The 23,503-nt window shown below is 37.3% G+C and overlaps 1 protein-coding gene across 2 annotated transcripts in view; it reads left to right on the top strand.

Annotated features, from left to right (window-relative positions):
* The window catches only part of ERP44 (endoplasmic reticulum protein 44), a 114,718-nt gene that overhangs the window by 58,726 nt on the left and 32,489 nt on the right, over nt 1–23,503 (top strand). The window contains exons 5-8 of one of the 2 annotated variants that reach the window (XM_032164676.2): nt 16,689–16,873; nt 18,183–18,298; nt 20,613–20,670; nt 22,439–22,552. In XM_032164676.2, the coding sequence (XP_032020567.1) occupies nt 16,689–16,873; nt 18,183–18,298; nt 20,613–20,670; nt 22,439–22,552 (473 nt within the window). Of the gene's footprint in view, nt 1–16,688; nt 16,874–18,182; nt 18,299–20,612; nt 20,671–22,435; nt 22,553–23,503 lie in introns of both variants that reach the window. The other variant, XM_032164675.2, reaches the window with a different exon arrangement.

The following is a 23,503-nucleotide window of genomic DNA, read 5'->3' as shown; positions in this document are numbered from 1 at the left end:
TACAATTGTTATATCCTCTTGCTGAATTGACCCCTTTGTCATTATATGTGACCTTCTTTATCTCTTCTTACAGTTTTTGTCTTGAAATCTATTTTGTCCGATACAAGCATAGTGATCTTGCTCTTTTTTGGTTTCCATTGGCATGGAATATCTTTTTCCATTTCTTTATTTTCAGTCTATGTGTGTCTTTACAGGTAGAGTGTGTCTTTTGTAAGCAACAGATCTTTGGGTCTTTTTTTTTTTTTTAAATCCATTACACCAGTCTGTGTCTTTTGATTGAAGAGTTTAGTTCATTTATATTCAGTGTTATTATTGATAAGTAAAGGCATACTCCTTCCATTTTGTTATTTGTTTTCTCATTGTTTTGTGGTCTTCTCTTCCTTCTTTCCTTCCTTGCTGTCTTCCTTTTAGTGAAGGTGATTTTCTCTGGTGATATGATTTCATTTCTTTTTATTTTTTATATATCAGTTGTATGTTTGGTTTGAGGTTACCATGTGGCTTCCAGATACTATCTTATAACTCATTATTTTAAGCTGATAACACTGCCTAAACAAACAAATGAACAAGCAAAAAGAGAACTAATAAAAACCGTACACTTTAACTTCATCTCCCTGCTTTTTAACTTTTCGTTGTTTCTGTTTATATCTTTTTATACTTTTTATGTCTTGAAAAGTTGTTGTGGTTATTATTTTTTGATTGGTCCCTAATTTAGTCTTTTTACTTAAGAGTAGTTGACACACCACAATTAGTGTTATAATATTTTCTGTTTGTCTGTGTACTTTCTATTTTCTGTGACTTTAGTACGTTCAGATGATTTCTTATTGTTTATTAATGTCGTTTTCTTTCTCATTAATGTACTCCCATTAACGTTTCTTTTAGGACACATCTGATGTTGATGAAATCCCTCAGGTTTTGTTTGTGTGGGAAAGTCTTTATTTCTCTTTCATAATTGAAGGATGTTTTTGCCACTATTATAATAGTGGGATGTTATCCCACTATTCTGGGATAAAAGTCTTTTTCCTTCAGCAGTTTGAATATATCATGCTACCCTCTTCTGGCACATAAGGTTTCCACTGAAAAGTCTGCTGCCAGACCTATTGGAGCTCCATTATATGTTATTTGTTTCTTTTCTCTTGCTGCTGGTTATTCAGGCCAAAGGGCTCTTCAGTAAGCAGGTGATAAATCCTGTCGAGTGGGTCCTTCTTTTCAAAGCAGCAGGTTCCCTTCCAGCCCAGGGTGTATCTAGAAATGTCATCCAGGAGCTAGGGCCTGGAAAGGGTGCTTCACGACTGTCTGGTCAAGACCCTGTCTTGCTGTGACTGAGCTGGTATCCCAGATGCAAGACAAAGTCCTCTCCACTCTTCCCCTCCTCTCCTTGAGCAGAAGGAAGGGGTCTCTTTTGGAGCTGTGAGCTGTGCAGTCTGGGGTTAATGGAGGGGTGATGCCAGCAACCCCTTAAGCCATCCTGGCTGGTGTCTCAGTAGGTCATATATCCGCCTGCCATGTCCATTGGCCCTGAGCCCAGTTCAGCCCTAAGACTTGCCGAGAAGTTGCAGTTCTTGTGGCCTACACTGCCTTTCAAGTTTATTTAGGGGCCCAGAGCACTGTAGCACAAGGTGGTAATGTTTGCCAGAACTCAAGTTCTGACTGCTGAGATGGGTGATTTTCCTCTGGCTTGGGCTAGTTTAAATACTCCCTCCATGTGTGGGCGTCAGCTGAGTTCTGTTCGATTTTGCTTTCTGCTATAATAGAGAAGCCCTGAGTTCAAGGCAATGTCTCACAATTGTTGTGCTCTCCTTCTCCCAATCACTGTTTATTGTACTGTGCAGCTGCTGCCAGGGGATGAGTGAGGAGTGGTGTTGGTGATTCAAGACAGTTTTTTCTACCTTCTCACTGCCTCTTTCAGTGAAACGAAGTTAAAACCAGGTAATGTGAGTGTTCACCTGATTTTTGGTTCTTATGAAAGTGCTTATTTTGTGTAGATAGTTGTTAAATTGGTGTCTTTGCAGGAGGGACAATTGGTGGAGCTTTCTGTTTCACCATCTTGCTCCGCCTCTCTCTAGAGGTAATTTTTTTTTAATCTGTTAAGCAATCTCTCCCTATCCTTCCCTCCCCACTACCCCTCCCACCCTCTAATAACCACAGTTCTACTCTCTACTTATATGAGCTCAACTCTCTTAGCTCCCACATATGAATGAGAACATGCAGTATTTATTTTTCTGTGCCTGGCTTATTTCACTTAACATAATGTCCTCTAGTTCCATTTATGTTGCCATGAATGACAGGATTTCATCCTTTTTTGTTCATTTTCAACTTTTATTTTAGAATCAGGGGGTACATGGGGGTATATGTGCAGGATTATTACAGAGGCATATTGCAGGGTTTTGAGATTTGGGGTATAACTGCACCTGTCAACCTGCTGTGAGCAAAGTACCCAATAGGTAGCTTTTTAGTCCTTGCCCCACTTGCTCTTGCCTCTCTCTAGTAGTCCACAGTGTCCATTGTTCACATCTTTATGTCCATGTATACCTAACGTTTTGCTCCCATTTAAAAGTGAGAACAGGCAGTATTTTGTTTTCTGTTTCTGTGTTAGTTCACTTAGGATAATGGCCTCCAGCTGCATCTATGTTGCTGCAAAGGACATGATTTCATTCTTATATATGTGGCTGCATAGTGTACCATGGCATGTATGTACTACATTTTCTTTTTCAGTCTGCCATTGATGGACACTGCAGAAGTCATGATTTTGTTGATTTTTATAGCTGCATAGTAATCAGTTGTGTATATGTACCACATTTTCTTTATCCAGTCCACTGTTGATGGATACCTAGGTTGGTTCTGTGGTTTTGCTATTGCGAATAGTGCTGCAAGGAACATATGCATGCATGTGTCCTTTTGGCAGGACAATTTATTTTCCTTTGGGTATATCCCCATAATGGGATTGCTGGGTTGAATGGCAATTCAACTCTTAGTTCTTTGTAAAATCTCCACACTGCTCTCCACAGTTGGAGTAGTTTACTTTCCCATCAACAGTTGTTTAAGTGCCTCATTTTCTCTTCAGCCTTGCCATCATCTGTTCTTTTTTGACTTTTAAACAAAAGCTATTCTGACTGGCATGGGGTGGTATCTCATTGTGGTTTTGATTTGCATTTCTTTGATGATTAGTGATAATAAGCATTTTTTCATACGTTTGTTGGCTGCTTGTATGTCATCTTTTGAAAAGTGTTCACATCCTTTGTCCACTTTTTGTTTTTTTATGTACTTTTTGTTTTTATTTTTATTCTTATTTTTTTCAGACAGTTTCGCTCTTGTTGCCCAGGTTGGAGTGCAGTGGCACAATCTTGGCTCACTGTAACCTCTGTCTACCGGGTTCAAGCGATTCTCCTGCCTCAGCCTCCTAAATAGCTGGGATTACAGGCACATGCCACCATGCCCAGCTGATTTTGTATTTTTAGTAGAGATGACGTTTCACCGTGTTGCCTGGGCTGGTCTTGAACACCTGACCTCAGGTGGTCCATCCACCTTGGCCTCCCAAAGTGCTGGAATTACAGGCCTTTGCCTACTTTTTAATGGGGTTATGTGTGTTTTGTTTATTGATTTAATAAGTTCCTTATAGATCCTAGATATCAGACCTTTGTTGAATGCATCACTTGCAAATATTTTCTTCCACACTGTAGGTTGTCTGTTTGCTTCCTTGATAGTTTCTCTTGCAGTTCAGAGGCTCTTTAGTTTAATTAGGTCCCACTTACCAGTTTTTGTTTTTGTTGCAGTTGCTTTTGGTGTCTTAGCCATACATTTTTTGCCAAGGCCAATGTCGAGAAAGGTATTTCCTAGGTTTTCTTATAGGATTTTTATAGTCTGATGTTGTACGTTTAAGTCTTTAATCCGTCTTGACTTAAGTTTTGTATATGATGATATGTAGAGGTCCAGTTTCATTCTTTTGCATGTGGATAGCCAGTTATTCCAATACCATTTATTGAATAGGGAGTCTTCTTCCATTGCTTATTTTTGTTGATTTCGTAGAAGATCAGGTGGTTGTAAGTGTGTGGCTTTATTTGAGTTCTCCATTCTGTTCCGTTATTCTATGTGTCTGTTTTTGTACTAATATCATACTGTTCTGGTTATCATAGCCTTGTAGTATAGTTTGAAGTCCAGTAATATGATACCTCTGGCTTTGTTCTTTTTGCTTAGGTTTGCTTTGGCTATTGAGGCTCTTTTTTGGTTCTGTATGAATTTATAGTAGTTTTTTCTAATTCTGTGGAAATGAATTTATATCGTTAAAATGGCCATACTGCCCAAAACAATTTACAGATTAATACTATTCCTGTCTTTCTCTGTTTGACTGGCTGGGTTGTATTTCTTTTTCTTTTTTTTTTTTTTTTGTTTTTATGTTTTTTTTAATTAAGTGAAAGCAAGTTAATTAGGAAAGCAAGGGAATAAAAGAAATGGCTGCTGCATAGGCAGAGCAGCTGCAAGGGCTGCTGGCTGGCTATTTTTATGGTTACTTCTTTATTATATGCTAAACAAAGGGTGGATTATTTATGAGTTTTCCAGGAAAGTGGTGGGTAATTCCTGAAACTTCCTGTCCTTTTTAGATCATGTAAGGTAACTTCCTGACATTGCCATGTCATTTGTAAACTGTCATGGTGCTGCTAGGAGTGTTTTGTTTTTTAGCATGATAATGCATTGTATTAATAATTATCATATAATGAGCACTGAAAATGACAAGAGGTCACTTTCATTGTCATCTTGGTTTTGTTGGGTTTTGGCCAGCTGCTTTACTGCAGCCTGCACGGTTATTGTGACCTGTATGTTGTGCCAACCTCCTATCTCATCCTATGGCTTAGAATGCCTAACCTCCTGAGAATGCAGCTCAGTAAGCCTCAGCCTTATTTTACCCAACCCCTATTCAACATGGAGTCACTCTGGTTTGAACTCCTCTGACAGAATTGCCCTGATTGAGTGGCTTCTGGCATATTTCCCCTCTCTCTTTTACAAGGGAACCCTTAATCCTAAGGATTGTAGAGGGACAAAGATCCATATTCTGTAACTTGAGCCTGAATAGGGGCAATTATATTCCTGCCTACCTATTAGAGTCTCTTGTATTCAGGGTAGAGAGGAGCTGAGTCAGAAAGAATTGGTATGTCGAGGGCCATTCATAACTCTGAGTTCTAATAAAAGTTGATATCCATCCCTCTTGCTTCTTCTGAGTACCAGCCAGAGATGACCGGTTGATTCACAGGAATAAGCAGAGTCAGTCTCAATTGCAGAAAAAAACTCAAAAACAACTGATGAGACAGGTGTACCATAGTTTTCTCTCCAGTCCTCATTTTTACTAACAATAAATCATGGTTAGACTGCTTTGCTTTATTATACTTGGCCTGGTTATTTGTATAAAGTGCAGCAAGAATAATTATTTTTCACACAGGCTTTCTTAATTGGCTTTAATGGAACTTTCTTTCATAGAAGGAGTCTCAGGTTAGACTTTTTTTAAAAGTTGAGCCCAGCCATGGGTTTGTATCCTCAAATACCTATGAGTTTAGTAAATTCCTTTCCTCTTGAGGTCCCAAGATAACTTGGGGCTCCTGAGCCTATCAGAAAGTGACATTCTTTACTTACCACAGGTCAGAAACGATGTACAGGGACTGTGTAGACAAGGTGTGAGGCCAGTTTTCCTAAGGGGCTTTTATTGGCTCTACAAATCAAGGTTGATTCCTTAAAGGAAAGCACACCATTCTAGTCAAAGCCTTGGTAAAATAACAAATTTTTCCAATTGTGTCATGATGCAAAAGAAAACATTCTTATTGCACTTATGCAAATAACTGTATTTCCATAAGTTAAGAATACTTACAAATAGTTTCCAAATTCTGGAGAAATCAGGTAGAAACAAATATGCTCCAAATTTTGTTCACAGGAGTATACTTTACTCAATTATTAAAAGCTGTTAATAGCTCAAAAGTTTCCTTGATTCTTAAAAACTAAACAAAGGATCAGCAACATTTTAAGCAAAAAGTCAAAAAAGATTATTTTTGTCCTCTATTAGTTAGGTCCATGCAGTTAATACCTGTCTTGCTTAATAGTCACGAACATTTCAGCTCTTCCTGAGTCCTGAATGCTTTTTCCTCTAAAGTCAGAATCTCTAAAGATCAGAAACCTACATTCAAGAATACCTGTTAGAGTTTTATAGTTGATTATAAAACCACCTTCTGAAGAGGATCAATATAAGACAACAATTGTCTGTGGATGACAAAAAGTCTTAGGACAGCCACTATTAAAGCCACAATTGACAAGTTAATTTTGCTTACTTCCGTGCCATACAACAATTTTACATATCAATTATAATTATTAATAACATAGACTAAGTCATTTCAGAATAATAGGAGTTTCTCATAATTTTAGAACACATAATAGTAACATATTTATACAAATATGGCCCAAAGAAAGCCAAATACCATCTCATATTTGGCAATGCTTCTTATATGATTTTTATACCAAATAAGCCAAATATGTCATTTTTTGACTTTAGGGGACCTAATATCTAAAAGATTAATTAGGTCAGAAAAGACATAATTTATAACTTGATTTAAGCACTTACTAGTTTTAAGCCAATAGACGCTTTTTTTACATCACACACAACATATATAAATACACAGAAGATCGAGTAGTTGTAAGATTTTTTACTTCCCAGTTTTTTAATTGGATTACTGGCTTCAGGGTGGAGCCCTGGAGGAACAGGGCCAGGAAAGCATGCAGTTTCTACAGCCTAATAAGCAGGCATAGCTGGAATGCAAAATAGATCCCCCAAATTAAGGGTCCCATTTTTATACCAGATCCTGGATCCCAAAAAAAGAGGGAGCCAGCCCATCTCCCATGGGAGTCTTATCTCTCAGTGGGGTGTGAGCACATTTTCATACCTTCTAGGGGGCCAAGAGCATGCTTCTCTAATCCAAATGTGCAGAGTCAAGTATTCAACCATAACTGCCATTAAGCATGCCCAAAAGTACATTTCTTACCTAGTTCTCTCATAATTCAAAGTAATTTCTGATACCTTCCAAAGTCAAAAACGTCAGATAACACAGTGCAAAACAGAACAGAGCCTTAGATTTTGAGAGGAATCTTACCTATTTCTAATTTCTAGGGTTTCATGAGGAAAACAGAGGTTTTTCCCAAAACAGGGTCTGTCGTGCCTCCTCTGTTTTTCCCAAGGAATACCAGGCTGTTAGAGCTTGAATATCTGCTTTTAATTAAGCTAACTTTTAACCATACACTCTTAAAAAAACAGTTCTTTTAAATTTCTTATTATCTGACTTTAGCCAGGCCAAATGACCAGTATTTCTGGCTTTTGAACTTTACCAAAGGTAATCTCCAAGGTGCTCAGAGAAAGGAAAATTCAAGATGGTTCGCGGAGGGGGAGGGAGTCAACAAATGATAAAGGTCTTACAGATATTAAACCAGAAAGGACTCATTCCCTAAGCCAGGAATTGAACCCTCAACCTGTGCCACCATTGTGAAAAGACAAAGCCTTAGCTACTAAGCTACAGCATTGGACAGTTTCTATTGCTCTTCCCTGAAGGAGCCTAGAGCAGTCAGTTTTGAGCTTGCAAAGGCTTTTAACAGCTTAAGATAATTTTTTGAGCAAACTGTGACATGGACCCCAAAACTCCTGTTCCCTGAATGGCAGAGACCAACAGAAAGTACTGACCCATTCTTACAAGGTCAAGCTCCCAAAGATGTAGAACAAAATGAGAAGGAAACTTCAGCTTTTTTTTTTTCAGGTACTTGCAGCAAAATTTGTAATTAACCAGTTTTCCAGGCTGGCTTGAACCTGGGCTTATGGGATCCTAAGCCCATGTTCTGTTCATAAAGGTATTCTTCTTTATGACAGAGCAATGTGGAAAGACAAAGTTGTAGCACAAAGTACACCAGATTTGCTACAGTAGCCACTCTGCTTGGTATGCAATATGGAATTGGCAAGGCTCAAACTTGCCCTCGGATGAGCCCTGCCATCTTTAATCCAACCTCTGCCCTCATGTGGTCTCTGGGCACAGAGGATAGGAAAGGGAGAAAAGATAGGAAAGGGAGAAAAGCATTCATTGCCTGCAGCAAGGTGGGGAAGGCAAGATGCTCAGGGAGGCCAGAGAAAGACCTACTTATTGCAGCGACACTGAATCAAAAGTTCAGGCGGTCACTTGTCAGTTGCAAAGGGGTTTTCCAACAGTCTCACCAGCTTTCAAGTTTCCCCTTTTGGGGAGAAAAAAGGCTCCCCATGTCCAGTGATCCTGTACATGCCTAATCCTGTCACCCACAGCTGTCAGCGAAGAGTACAAGGCAGATTAATCCAAAGAGAATAGTGGTTAACACCCCATAATGCCAAATCCATTCATAGCTGAGGGGAACTTTACTGAGGGGGGCCTCTAACTCCCTAAATTTTAGGAAGTATTCTAACCATCCTAAGCTGGGCCTTGAACCCAAGTTCCACCAGATGTCCTTGCCTTTTATTAAGAGGGGCCTTTAACCCACTGTTTTTTAGGAGACACTCTAACTCCCCTCAGTTGGGCCTCTAACCCAATCCCATCCTTTACCCGGGTACCCCACTACTTACTCAGAGTTGGCCATTTGGTGCTGCAGTCTGTTTCCTTTTGGATTGGGGGTTTCCTCAATATTGTCCCTCCATGGTTCGCCAGGAGGATATTACCAGAAAGGAGTCCTGATCCAGACCCCTAGAGAAGATTCTTGGATCTCAAGAAAGAATTTGAGGTAAATCCATAAAGTGAAAGCAAGTTTATTAGGAAAGTAAGGGAATAAAAGAATGGCTACTCCATAGGCAGAGCAGCCCTGAGTTGTATTTTATTCTGTATATGTACCATATTTTCTTTTTTCTTTGTTTTTGAGACTGAGTCTTGCTCTGTTGCCAGGCTGGAGTGCAGTGGCACGATCTCGGCTCACTGCAACCTCTGCCTTCTGGGTTCAAGTGATTCTCCCGCCTCAGCCTCCTGAGTAGCTGGAACTACAGGTGCGCACCACCACACCCAGCTAATTTTTGTATTTTTACTAGAGACGGGGTTTTGCCATGTTGGCCAGGATGGTCTCTTATCTCTTGACCTCGTGATCCGCCCACCTCGGTCTCCCAAAGTGCTGGGATTACAGGCATGAGCCACTGCACCCAGCCCCACATTTTCTTTATCCATTCATCTGTTGATGGCCACGTAGGTGGATTTCGTATTTTGACTATTGTAAATAGTGCTGCAGTAAACACGGCGGCGCAGATATGTCCTTGCTATACTGATTTCCTTTTCTTTGGATAAATACCCAGTAATGGAATTGCTGGATCATGTGGTAGTTCTATTTTTAGGTTTTGAGGAACCTCCATTTTGTTTTCCATAGTGGCTGTGCTACTTTATTGTCTCATCAACAACATGTGAATGTTTCCCTTTCTCCAATCCTCTCCAGTATGAATCATTTTTCACATTTTTGTTAATAGCCATTCTAACTGGGGTGAGATGATATCTCATTGTGGTTTCGATTTGTATGTAACCACATGATTAGTGAAACTGACAGTTTTTTCGTATGCTTTTTGGCCATTTGTATGTCTTTTGAGAAATGTTTGTTGAGATGCCATGCTCTTTTTAAAATTGGATTTTGTTGTCATTGTTGTTGCTTGTATATTCTGGATGTTAATCCCTTATCAGGTGATTAGTTTACAGATATTTCCACTAATTCTCAGGTTGCCTCTTCACTCCGTTGAGTGTTTCCCTTGCCCTACAGAAGCTTTTTAGTTTGATAAAATCCCATTTGTCTGTTTTTGCCTGTGCATTTAAAGCCATATCCATAAAAATCTTTGCCCAGACCAATGTGCTAAAGCATTTCCCCTATGTTTTCTTCTACTGGTTTTATAGTTTTGGGTCTTAAATTTATGTCTTTAATCCATTTTGAGTTGATTTTTGTTTATGGTGAGAGATAGGGGCACTTAGAATTTTTTTTATAACTATTGTGAAAACTATTTTAGACTCAGTTAGAAATAGATTTTAAAAATTGTGTCATTAATGTGTGTGCCTTAAAAGGAAAATAAATTTGTTCAAGTTATAGAGTCTGACTCGTGCATCATTTCTCAACTGAGTTGAGTTTTTTTTTTTTTTTTTTTTACACAATATTGGCCTCCATGCCATTAAGAGTATTGGTAATGCTCTACTCTCTCTAGGAATTTCTTCCAAGCTGCTAAAACCCATTCTGCAAGTATTGATGCTATCACTTTACTATTTGACTAACCTCAGAGTTTATTTTTTCTGAATTGAAATATATCTCTGCTAGTTAAGCAACTTTTCTTCAAAGTTACCAAAATATAAACCAAAATGTTAATAGTGGTTTTCTCCAGTGGTGGTTGGAAGTGGTTCTTGTTTTCTTCTTTATAACTGTCTGCTTTCCAAAATTTCTAAACACACATACACATGCATGTACACATGCACACAATTAAAACATGGCCTTGCTTCAACTTGCTTCACATCTTATCTTCTGCAGTCTTATCATTTGGGGAATTCAGGAGTATAATTCATTATTCTCCTTGGTGGTCATGCTTGCCGCCTTGAATCTAGAAATTCCCATCAGTCAGCCCCTGGTGGGACCAGGTTCTCTGCTGACCTCCAGTGGCCTTAGGCTGTATGGCACTAAGCAAGAGGCGTTCATATGTTTGCTGGTCAGTGCAGAACAGACCCACACTTGCGTTTTTAGGAAAGTACTTTGTAATTGTCCTTGATTAGGTAGCACATGCACCCATATACCTGAGTTACTCTTAGCTGTCTTCCAGTGCAACTCGAACCTTACTTATTGGAAATTGAGAAGCTTTTTATAGGAACTATATATAAATATTATAATAAGAACAAGAAAATATGAAGTGAAGAATTTATGTGCATAAAACAGAATTTGGATGAGCAGTTAAGCCTGAGTTCTGAGTGAACTTCTAGGCTTTGCTTATTAGTTTTCTGCTGAGGTATTTTGTTTTGTTTTTTGGGGATGTTTGTCTTTTGGGGTTTTTTTTGTTTTGAGGGGTGCAGTTTGGGAATGGGAAGAGGTACACAGGCAGCAGTGGTTCTTCTCCTGGAACCAGAAGAACAATAAGACTTTCCTGTTGAAATGATCTGCCTCTTTGTACTTTCTGCCATGGATAACCATTGCAGGGAGAGATGTTGCTGAAACGAGTATGAGGCAATTTTCCCATTTGGAACCCTGCTGGGTATTAGTGAGGCAGGCAGGCAGGACCCATCAAGGAAAAGTAAGTGGCCATTGGAGCAAAAATACATGCTAATTTTCTAATCAGCTGTTAACCTTCTGGGATTTATAATTCCTCTGACATCCATTTTAACATTTGATCTATCCAGTTAATTTTAAAAACCCATTTATTATACCCCTTAAGTCATTTTTTGTTATATTGTCAAAGTGTCACATTCTAATTATCTTAAAATCACTTTTGGCCAAAGCTTGTAAAAAAAAAAAAAAGTCAGCATTATGTCTGAGATTATTGATCAATGTAATTTTAAGGTTTTTGCTTCTTAATAATTAAACGCCACTGCATTATGCAGCATACTACCTGCTGCCAGGATGTTGTTTGAGAATGAAGTAAATGAATATCTAATCCCCTAATAGTTTTCAAATATTTTAAATCTTTTTCTCTCTATAACCAGAATTTTAAAGCAACCTAAAGATTGTAATGTTTATTAATAGACTCTCGTGATTTTTGCCACAACTATTACAGCAGCTTCCTTACTGGTCTCCCTGGTTCTCTACTACTGCCAGGTGAATTTTTTGAAAGCCCAGCTCTACAGCTCAGTGGCTGCTTATCACAAACTGGATAAAATTCAAACTCCATCAGCTTAGTGCTTAAGACCCTCTAGAGTCCGTCTCTAACCTTATTTATTCTACTCCTGGTTTATGCATTCTTGCTGTTAGCACACTACTTTCTCATTGTGCCCACTAATTCATCAAGTTTAGAAAGTTGAAAGCATTATATTGTCTCCTGCAGTGTATCTTGCTGTCCATTTTCATACTGATACTTAGGACACAGATGGAAAATATATGTTTTCTATTAGACTAGTTTCTTTGCTTCTGAGTCCATCTCACATCCTCTCTGCCAGATCCTTTGGGTATTAAAAAAGATTCCTTGACTTCTTGTTGACAAAGTAGGCACCAGCTACGCTAGTTTACCTTTATTAACATTGAATATTGACCTAAATGAAACCTACTAGGAATATTTTACTTTCACAGGGTTTTATATTATTGAATTTTAGTTTAAAAAATTATTATTATTACTGATTTTTTGCCAGTATGAAAGACAAAATATTATCTGGGAGTTTTAATTTGTAACTTTCTGATTATAACTGAACATATGTAATAGTTTATTGGCAATCTGTGTTTCTTTCATAAACTGATAGCTTTAACTCACTTATCTTTTTGGTAGTCTTTTTTTAGTTCATTCTTTTTTTAGTTCATTCTTTTTATATTCTGAATATTAATCAGTTGTCTCTAGTACATGTCACAAATACCTTTCTTTCTGTCTGTCTTAAAAATTCATGCTTTTCTTTTAATGTCTAGATGCTTCCTAGTCTTTGTGGCTTCAGAATCTGGCAAATGTCTTGGCTGCATGTGGTCTTGATACAGGGTTGCAGGTCCTTTCCAAAGTAGACGTTGTCTCCTAAGTACCAGGAGGCCATAGGAGATTTTTCATCTTTGTGACCCAACTCCCCAGATTTGTATATCACCCCAGCACTCAGCAGATGTCCTCTGGAGACATTTCTCTTGCCTATGCAGGTATAATTCTCAGCCCTAAATCTGCAACTGCAGACTTAATTTCCAAAACAAATTATACAGGAAACCTACAGGAAAGAAAATGGCTAGTGATCTTTGCTTACCTTAGAATGTCAGTTCCTTTAGTGGTTTTCATGATTTCTGATATCTTAAAAATATGATACAAAGTTTTTTCTAGTTGTTGCAGTAGGACCAACACATTTTTGCTACCCACTACACCCTACTTGAAAATGGAAATCCATTTGTAGATTCGCTTTTGGATTTTCTGTGAACTCAATAGAAACATCTGCAAATAATGACATTTCTTCCTTTCCAGTCTTTTTTTATTGTTATTATTTTGACCAAGAACTCCAAATCAGTGTTATGTAGAACTGATAGCAGGCATCTTTTTTCTTTCTTGATCTCAGCATGAAAGCTTTTAGTATATCACCATTCAGTTGTTTGGTATATCAGCTTTTAGTATATCACCAGTCAGTTGTTTATTTAAATATCCTTTTTTTCAATTAAGGAAGTTCTCTTCCTAGTTTGCTAAGAGTGTTTAAGCATGAATGGATATAGATTTTTATCAAATGTTTTTCTGCTTTTGAGAGATAACAAAATTTGTCTCTTTCATTCTGTCAGTGTTGTGATGTACATTAATTGGTTTTCAAATATTTATCTAAACTGAAGTGCTAGACTAAATCCAGCTTTATTGTGCTGTATTATCCTTTGTATGTAGTGCTAAGTTTGTTAAAATTTCTATTCAAGTTTTGCATCTATATTCTTGAGTAAGATTAACAAATACTTTTTTTTTCTCATAATATTCTTGTCAGGATTCCCATGAAGGTTACGTTGACCTCAAAAACTAGTTGGGAAGTGTTCCCTGTTTTTGTATTCTCTGGAATAGTTTGTGTAAAATTGCCATTATTGGCTCTTTAAATGTTTGGTAGAGTTTACTGGTGAAGATGTGTGGGAATGGAGTTTTCTTTGTGGAAATGCTTTGAATTAGATTTGGGTTCTTTCATAATTGTAGGATTCTTTTTTGAGATGGGGTCTTGCTATGTTTCCCAGTCTAGTCTTGAACTCCTGGGCTCAAGCAAACCTCCTGCCTCAATCTTACCATAGCCGGGGCTATGGGCATGTGTCACTGTACCTGGCAATAATTTTAGGACCATTTATATCTTCTATTCCTTCTAGTGTCGGTTTTGATTGGTTATATTTTCATGGGAATTATATGAATCATCAAACTTATTGGAATTAACTTACTGATAATAGCTATCAGTGGAAGGAGCTTAGAAGTATATTTTTTGAAAGAGAACAACATGAGGTCATACCAGTACTTCCAATTCAAATTATAGGGTTTTTACTTAATTACTCAGTTTTATATATTTTTTCCTTATGCTGAAAATCTTGATTCTTAATGTCATTAGCGTGATTACTCATGTGCTTTATCTGTAATATATGTGTATGTATTTAATTTCAAAATAACAATGCCAGTACTAAATTTTTTTAAAATTTCATTTTGTTTTAATGTTAAATATTTCCATGGTTCCAAAGTCAAAACTATAAAACCAAAATATAGTCAGGGAATTCATCCCTGACCTCTCCATTTTCTCCCATTGGTGTTTTTTTTTTTTGTGGGTAGAGGAGAGACAACTATATAAGCAAGCATATATAGACATGTAAATATGTGTGCATGTATATACATAGGTATTTATATTTCTTCTCCAAGTTTCTTCTCCCTATTTCTTATACAAAATATTTGACCTGTACACACTCTTCTGCGCCTGGCTTTTTTTTTTTTTTTTTTTTAACTTATCTTGAAGATTGCTCCTTAGCAGCAAACAGAGATCTTTTTTATTTCTTTATGTTACAGCCTAGTACTTCATTATATGGGTACCATACTTTATTCAGCCAGTCTCCTATTGATGGACATTTGGAGAAATAGTAACTTTTTTGTTGTTGTTGTTGTCGAGTCAGGGTTTCACTCTGTCACCCAGTCTGGAGTGCACTGGTACGATCTTGGTTCATTGCAACCTCCTCCTCCCAGGTTCAAGAGATTCTCGTGCCTCAGCCACCAGATAGCTGGGATTACAGGCGTGCGCCACCATGCCTGGTTAATTTTTGTATTTTTAGTAGAGACAAGGTCTTGCCATGTTGGCCAGGCTGGCCTCAAACTCCTGACCTCAAGTGATCCACCTGCCTCAGCCTTCCAAAGTGCTGGGATTACAAGCATGAGCCCCTGGGCTTGGCCAAAATAGTAACTTTTAAAAAGGCATTTTCCATTCTCAAGACTACAACACTGTAGTGTAGGCCATTAGAACTATTTGATCTAATTTTTAAAAACTTTTTGTTTATACATCATGCAAAAATTCATTTTATGGCTAGGCACAGTGGCTCACAACTGTAATCCCAGCTTTGGGAGGCTGAGGCGGGAGGATTGCTTGAGCTCAGGAGTTCAAGACTGACCTGGGCAACATAGTGAGACCTCATCTCTACAAAAAATAATTAAAAATTAAAAAAATTTAAGATTAGCCAGGCATGGTGGCACACACGTGTTGTCCCAGCTACTCTGGAGGCTGAAGTAGGAGGATTGCTTAAGTCTGGGAAGTTAAGGCCATGGTGAGCTGTGATCGTGCCACTGTACTCCAGCCTGGGTGACAGAGCAAGACCCTGTCTTCCAAAAAAAAAAAAAAATCAAAGTTTCCTATTTTTTTTTTTTTTTATGATTTCTCAGGTTATTTATCATTGTAAGTAGGATAAGCTCAAGTCTTTGTGGCTTTTGCTTTATTACAGGTGTCTCTATTTTATTTAAAAGACTTCTACTTGTTTATGGTACCACTCTCTCATTTCTCAATTTGTAGTACCAATTTAATCTCATTAAATCCTTGCTCAGGTAATAGGACCCATCATCTCTATAGCACCCCAAAGACATAGTCTCTCCTTGTAATTTATCAGGTTGAAAAGGGACATATAGTTGATATGTATCTATTATTCATCTGCTTCAAGGAAGTACCAACTCCTAAAGCAGACAGATTATTGTCTATGTTAATTATGTATAAATTGAAATGTCTTCAGATTTCTGTGATTTGATGAATAAAGCATTCTTTTCAATCTCAGTATGACCAGTTGTTCCCGTTGTTTATTCATATTTGTCTTCTGTTTAAAGAATTTTAGTAATCAATCATGATTTCTACTTTATAAATCCACATGGAATTTGCCAAAGTGCTATATAATCTTAGTTACTTAGTTTGCCAAAGTGTTATATAATCTTTTCTCCAGCCCCCCCTTCTGAGAGCTCATATTCCATTTTAACCTCTAATAAAGTTTTAGTATTTTTGATTGCCTATGCCAGAGAGAATAAAGTACAACCTCGACTAAACAAAATATTGTAAGTACTTTTGCCTCTTCCTGGACTATGCAAAGACTTTAGAATATTTAGCATAACTTACCTCCTGCTTACCTCCCCTCCCCAGCTTATATGCTGCTGTCAGGTATTTTAATGTCTGTCGAACCCCATAAGGCATTATTGCTGTTTTTTATAGTCATTATTCATGTGCCATGCTTACTGTGGCATCTGTTGTATTATTTAATTTGATGCTTAAGACAATCTTATGTGGTAGAAATGATTATCCTTATATAATAGATGAGAACTAAGGCATGGAGAGTTTATGCAGTTTACCAGTTCACATGGCCAGTAAGTCGCAAATTAGGATTTAAACCCAGTCCAGAACCTGGTCTCTTAAATAATGTAAACTCAAGTCCTCATTATCATTATTTTTTTCTCTCTCACTGAAAAAGAACGACTTGAACCAAAAAGTTCTCACTAAGCAATTGTAAGATTTTTGACCATTAGACAAACGGGCTCACCCTGACTACATATGAGGGTAAATAATTTTTTTTCATTCTTTTAGCTGACATAGCCCAGAGATACAGGATAAGCAAATACCCAACCCTCAAATTGTTTCGTAATGGGATGATGATGAAGAGAGAATACAGGGGTCAGCGATCAGTGAAAGCACTGGCAGATTACATCAGGCAACAAAAAAGTGACCCCATTCAAGAAATTCGGGACTTAGCAGAAATCACCACTCTTGATGTAAGTTGTAACTTTTGCTAGATTAAACAAACATTCCCTGATTAATGTAAACAAATTCTAATGCAAACAAAAAATCTGGACATTCTCCTGTAGTCTATTGCAGTAGATTTGACATACGTATACTTAATGAGTTGAATTTTTTTTAATTAATCTCAAGGGAAATGCTTATGTTATACTGAACTTCTGGATAAAAGATATAGCATACAGTAAAGCTGTACTAATTTGAATTAATTGAGCACAAAGGAAAGCCTCAATTATAAAGAAATGGAAGTTAAAGTCAAATATATACAACCAGAGCTTCTGTATCTTTCTCGCGGAGAGCTTCAGGGTGTCTGCTCTAATTACTCTTGTATGAGCTCTTTTGATGAGTTTTAATGTCCTCTGAAATAGCCTTTTCTTAATAATAAGTTTAGCACACTCCTTTCTTTGTGCACTAGGTAGTGTTTTAAAGAAAACAAACAACAAAAGCAAAAACAATTGAGTTTGGGCTTTATCACAATCACCAATCATCACTGTCTGGTTTGAGATTTGATTTTACCCTACTTGCAAGCTAAGCTAACCAATTACCATTTCATGGATTCTTTTAGAAGACACAAGACTGCTGGGTCAGAGACAAAGGACTTTATTGCTCATATCACAGCAAGTAGTGTGAGCATGTTTGCATTTGTTTCCTCGCCCTCCAAATCCTATGGAGGCAATACAGAGGGCTCCCCAGATGGATACCTGCACATGCAGTGGGTTATGTCACAGGAGAGGGACACTGGGCTTGGGGAACTCACTATTTCAGAGCAAGCAGTAACCCTGCTGTTTGTCCTGGCTAGAGGCATTACCTCATATTTCAGTGTTGCTTGCTACAAGCACAACTCTGAGAAATGGCCTGGATAAAGAATAGTCAGGGTCTTGCATTTTTTGGTGTACCCAGTAAGATGGATAGGAGTGTGAGAGAGCCATGGAGGAGTCTCTCCAACGGTCACGAGTTATGATTGATACATTGTTTTAACACATTTTAGAATTAGTCCCCTTACTTAGGAAAAGATTGTCACTGATCACATAGTTATCTATTTCTTAAAAATTTTGAATGCTAGAAGGAAATGTTTATGATTATATTTATTATAGTTAAGATTGTTTTCAACCCAATGTAATCTTTAATAGTTTTGGACTAGGTGTTAAAAACTAAATATGCATTTATATTCATACTTCATTTGAACAATAACTGGACTTGTTTAGGTACTAAGATAAGGGGTAAATGAAATAACATGTTTATAAAACTATGTATGTTTGCAAAATAATTACATACTTTATTTTACAGCGCAGCAAAAGAAATATCATTGGATATTTTGAGCAAAAGGACTCGGACAACTATAGAGTTTTTGAACGAGTAGCGAATATTTTGCATGATGACTGTGCCTTTCTTTCTGCATTTGGGTAAGTATCTTATTTAAAAGTTTGTTAGTGGGTGGGTTGGCTGCCATGTTAAATGCCTGTTGTATTTGGTCATTTTCTGAAGATGATCTCTCCAAAAATGATCTCAATCCTTTTAAAATCACTAAACAGTGTTTATACCTGTCTCTGAATTCTTTTTAAGGTTTTAAAAGTCTGTTTTTCTTTCTGTAGTATTATCTATTTCAGAATGTGGGCAAGAGGGAAAAAATGGACAAGTTAACAATTAACTAATTCATGCTTTTATTGAACTCATTTACTAACTCTTACCCTATGTCAGACAAAATGCTAATCTGTGGGGTTACCATAGTGAAACAACACACTGTCTTTCTTGTTAAGAAGCATGAGTTTTATCGTCTTCATTCATCTCCATCTCTCCATCACCTTTTCTTATAGATCTTCCCTGTCTCAGAGGAACAATTCTTTCTAAGGCCAACCTCTTCACTAGTGTCCTTGTAACTGGTGTCCTTTCAAACTCCTCAGGGGCTTTGATCCATCAGTTGTTCCTGCTTGTGTTTTCAACCTGACCCTTTTCAAGAACTGCTTTCCTTTTCTGAAATCATGCTTCCTTCTTTCCTGACCTGCCTCTTCTCTTAAGCTATAATTTCACCTTTCTTTTTCTTTTTATTTTTTTCAAAGATTAGTTTATGCCTGGCTACCTTGATTTTCTTAAATTCTAACAGTAAAAAACTTAACCTTTTGGAAGCTAACTTTCATCTCCATTGCTCTAATGAAACTTGTCTCTACACAGTCACAAAATGACTTCTTAATTACCAAATTGAGTGGCCTTTTAAACATCTAACTCCTTTTCAATTCCTCTGAAGGGTGTGATGTTCAACTACCTTTTTCTTTTTTTGCTGTGTCAACACTTACATTGAATCCCCCTGGTTTGCTCCCTACCTGTCTGAATTCTGTGACTTTATCTCCCTTTTTTTCTTCTTTTTCTCAAGATGGAATCATTTTTGTGGTTCTGTTCTTGACCCTCTCTGCTCATTGGAGGTTATCTCAATCATCCTTTGACTTCCATGCAGCATTATGTCTCTTTCATTGGCTCATGACTGTTAGGCTCAACTGTAGTAGCTATCTTGAATGGAGCCTGGATGTCTGGCACAATATATCCTCTCAATTTTTTGAACTTTATTGTTTGTCCTTGCTTTAATGCTTTCGTAAGATTTTGTTTATATGTTTATTGTGTGCATTATCAGTTTTTTGTTTTTTGTTTTTAAGCGATTGAGGTCTCACCATGTTGCCCAGGATGGTCTTGAACTCCTGGCCTCAAGTGATCCTCCCGCCTCTGCCTCCAAAAGTGCCGGGATTATAGGCATGAGCCACTGTGCCCAACCCATATTCATTAAATGCTGCAAGCACAGTTCTGCAGCAGAGCCTGTGTCTGGAAGTGCTTCTCCCAGATGTCATCTCATCAGAAAGTCCTTGCCTGATAACTTTATATAAAGTAGCACTACCATTATTTAATTTGTCATTCTTTACTTATTCCACTTATTTTCTTCATAGCATTTTTTTGTAACCACCAAAGATAAATATATCTACTTGTTAGTCTGTTTCTACTCACCAAAATGTAAACTCCATGAGAGAGAGAGTTTTGATAGTTTTGTTCACTCCTGTTTATCCAATGCCAAGACCATAGCTGGTACAAAGGAAGCACATAGTAAATAGTTATTGAATTAATTAATTAATGGAACACATTTTTTTCTGTTCCCACTGTTATCAATCTAGGTTAGCACCCCTTGCCTCTATCTCCTGGACTACTCTAGTTAGAAACTAGAGATAAATCAGTGTTCAATTAATCTAAAAATTGATTACAAAAATAATTTGTTGTAGTACTCTACAAATGTTTATTAAGCAACTTCTATGTGCCAGATACTGTACTAGGTTCAGGAAACAACAAGGGACAAATAAAAAATTACTTATTTATGGAACTATATTTTAGTGATGTGGGTTATTTCATTTTTGTTTTTGTTTTTGTTTTTTTTTAATTAGTCCATGTGACCGAACCAATGACCTTGATCCCTAGTTGCCAGAAAACAGTCTGGGGTCAAAAACAACCTTTTAGTGCTAAAACTCCCAATCTAAACTTATACAAAACACAAAAACAACTAACTAAAATTTTCCTTTAAAAAGTCTGCCTCATATTAAAAGTTTTCTTTAAATGTATGCTTTTCTTGGTATTGCATAGTCTTATAATAGGGGAGATGACGGATAAGTATATATTTCAAGTCTGTAATTCCTACATTGCAAAATTCTGTCATTCAGGTTTATTACTATTTCTCCCTTCCTATAGGGATGTTTCAAAACCGGAAAGATATAGTGGAGACAACATAATCTACAAACCACCAGGGGTAAGTTGCTATTTCTTAATGTTGTATGATAAGATATAATTTAAATACATGCATAAGATGTAGTTTTATATATGTTAATGTTCATAGAATAATAGAACTTTAGAATTGAAAGGAAGTTTGAAGCATCATCTTGTGCTGATCTAAACCCTTCAAAATGAAGATGGGACCACAGAAGCCTAAAGTCACACAGGCATTAGAGTAGCAGAGCTGGCATTAGGGATCCCCTGACTCTCAGGCCTTTTCTATCTCTCTGGCATTCAGTCTGGGAGCCAGATTTTTAAAATGCTCCAGTTGTCCGTGATTGTCACTTCTACCCGTATTGTACTAGCCAAACTCCTAAATCTTCTGGGGTATAAATTTACTCGGTACCTGCCGGATAATAAGGAGCAGCTAGGTTGTTTTTAACCTTTGGGGTAAAAAGTTTTAAGTAGCTGCTTAGGCCCTACCAGGTGATGGTAGCCATAACTAAGAGGCAAAAATCGTAGCACGTGTTATCCCAAATTCACCAAGGGTCTGCCATTGCAATTTTTTTTACATACAAAAAAAAATGGAAATTTGTGGATATTTTTTCAATTTATAGTTTTCATTTTAATGTTTACAGTGTTTTGACACTGAGATTTTTAATTTTTATGCAGTCAGATAAATGAATTTCTTGCTTAGAAAGTTCATATTATAGTTTGAATTCACACAGGTGTTTGCTTATATTTTTTGCAAGTTCATTTCTTTGAGTAGCTTACTTAGTATCATCATCTCTAGATTATCAGAATCCAGTACCTATCTCTCAGTGGTAGTGTGGTTGTTCAGAGCATGGGCTCTGGTGGTATCAGACTGGGTTTGAATGTCAAATGTGCCACCTTCTTAGTAGGTTACTCTGAGAAAGTTTCTTCGCTTCCCTGCGCTTCAGTTTCTTAATTAGTAAAAACAGGATGATAAAAACAGTACTTGCTTTATTGGGATGTTGGGAGGATTAAATGAATCAACACATATAAAATGTTCACAACCATAAACAGTAAGTTTATCGATTAATATTAGCTATTATTTTTATCATCATTTTAGACACTTCATAGATAATTGATTTTGAGTTAATGTGGAAACAGATATGTAGGTAATAAAAGAAGTAGTCTTGCCTTACATCCATATAGCATCTTGTATTTTTCAAGGCTTTTTCACTATCCATATTTTCTTCTAAAAGAAGAAATTTCTAAAATTTTCAGCCTTAAGAATAGCTAAATTAATTCATTTGGAGAATTCTTTTCACAATGCCTTCCTGCCTTTGGTGAAGATACTGATAAAGAGTTAATTGACCTAAATCCAAGAAAAAGCAATAGGCTTGAGTGTCTCATGTTAAATTATTAGCTCCCTGGTAATCACAGAATTATCTGCTTTTTACCACCCATGGCCCTCTTTCTTGGAAGTTCCATGATTTATGTTTCTTTTGTATCACCAGTAGATTTTCTGGGTTCATGGATGGATATAAGAATGTACTTTTTAGCCTGGGCAACATAACAAGACCCCATCTCTGCATAAAATAAAATAATTAGCTTGGCGTGGTGGCATCCACCTGTAGTCCCAGCTACTCTGGAGGCTGAGGTAGGAGAATTGCTTGAGCCCGGGAGGTCAAGGCTGCATTGAGCCATGATCATGTCACTGTACTACAGCCTGGGTGACAGAGTGAGACCTTGCTTTAAAAAAAAAGAAAAAAAATAAGAATATACTTTTGCCAGCACAGGTTAGACTTAATTTTTTTTTTCCTGTTTTGTAATAGCAGTCTGCTCCAGATATGGTGTATTTGGGAGCTATGACAAATTTTGATGTGACTTACAACTGGATTCAAGATAAATGTGTTCCTCTTGTCCGAGAAATAACATTTGAAAATGGAGAGGTATGGGCTTTCTACTGTGTATTGTTACTTTAAATTCAAATGTCTGAAACCACAAGCTTCCTCCACCTGTCTTACTATGTTAATAGAGTATCAGTTGTAAGAATCATATAGTGAACATAACTATATCATAGCTGTTTCTGTAATATAAACCAGTGATTCTTCACCTTTGCTGTCCCAGAACCCCTCTGTTACATTTCCAATCATAGTAGTAGTTCACTACAGCCTTGAAAATGAGTTTGAAAATGCCTTTCAGGTGATTCCGATACCCATCTGTTGGTTGAGGATCCCTGTTTAGGTGGATGTCCTTTAGAACAAGGGTCCCCATCCCCTGGGCCGCAGACCTGTGTCAGTCCATGGCCTGCTAGGAAGAGGGCTGCCCAGCGAGAGAGCATTACAGCCTGAGCTCTGCCTCCTGTCAGATCAGTGGCAGCATTAGATTCTCATACGAATGTGAACCCTGTTGTGAACTGTGCATGTGAGGGATCTGGGCTGCATTCTCCTTATGAGAATCTAGCTAATGCCTGATGATCTGAGATGGAACAGTTTCATCCCGAAATCATATCCCCCACCCTGATCAGTGGAAAAATTGTCTTCCATGAAACCGGTCCCTGGTGCCAAAAAGGTTGGGGACTGCTGCTTTAGGAGCAATGCTTTGCAGATTTTAGGTACAATTATTTCTATACAATGAATAATCCTTTGCCACTAAAATATTTTTCTGTTTTTTGTAAAGCAGTTAATGTTGTCTTTTTCATTATAAATAATGAAAGCAGTTAGCAGTGATATGTAACTGACCTCAGTCATCCCATGCATCTGAAATCAAGTCCATCGAAATTCTTACAACTCCCACCAAAACAAAACTTAAAAACCTAAGAGGCTGGAGGAACAAGTACAAAGAGTTATGTCTATAAGGACCTCTCTCCTTTCTTTACTTGATGTAAGACGTATCTTTCA

The sequence above is a fragment of the Hylobates moloch genome, unplaced genomic scaffold, assembly GCF_009828535.3.
Source record: "Hylobates moloch isolate HMO894 unplaced genomic scaffold, HMol_V3 SCAFFOLD_10, whole genome shotgun sequence".
NCBI lineage: Eukaryota > Metazoa > Chordata > Mammalia > Primates > Hylobatidae > Hylobates > Hylobates moloch.
The sequence above is the reverse complement of the archived record's forward strand: the minus strand, read 5'-3'. Positions and strand labels throughout refer to the sequence as shown.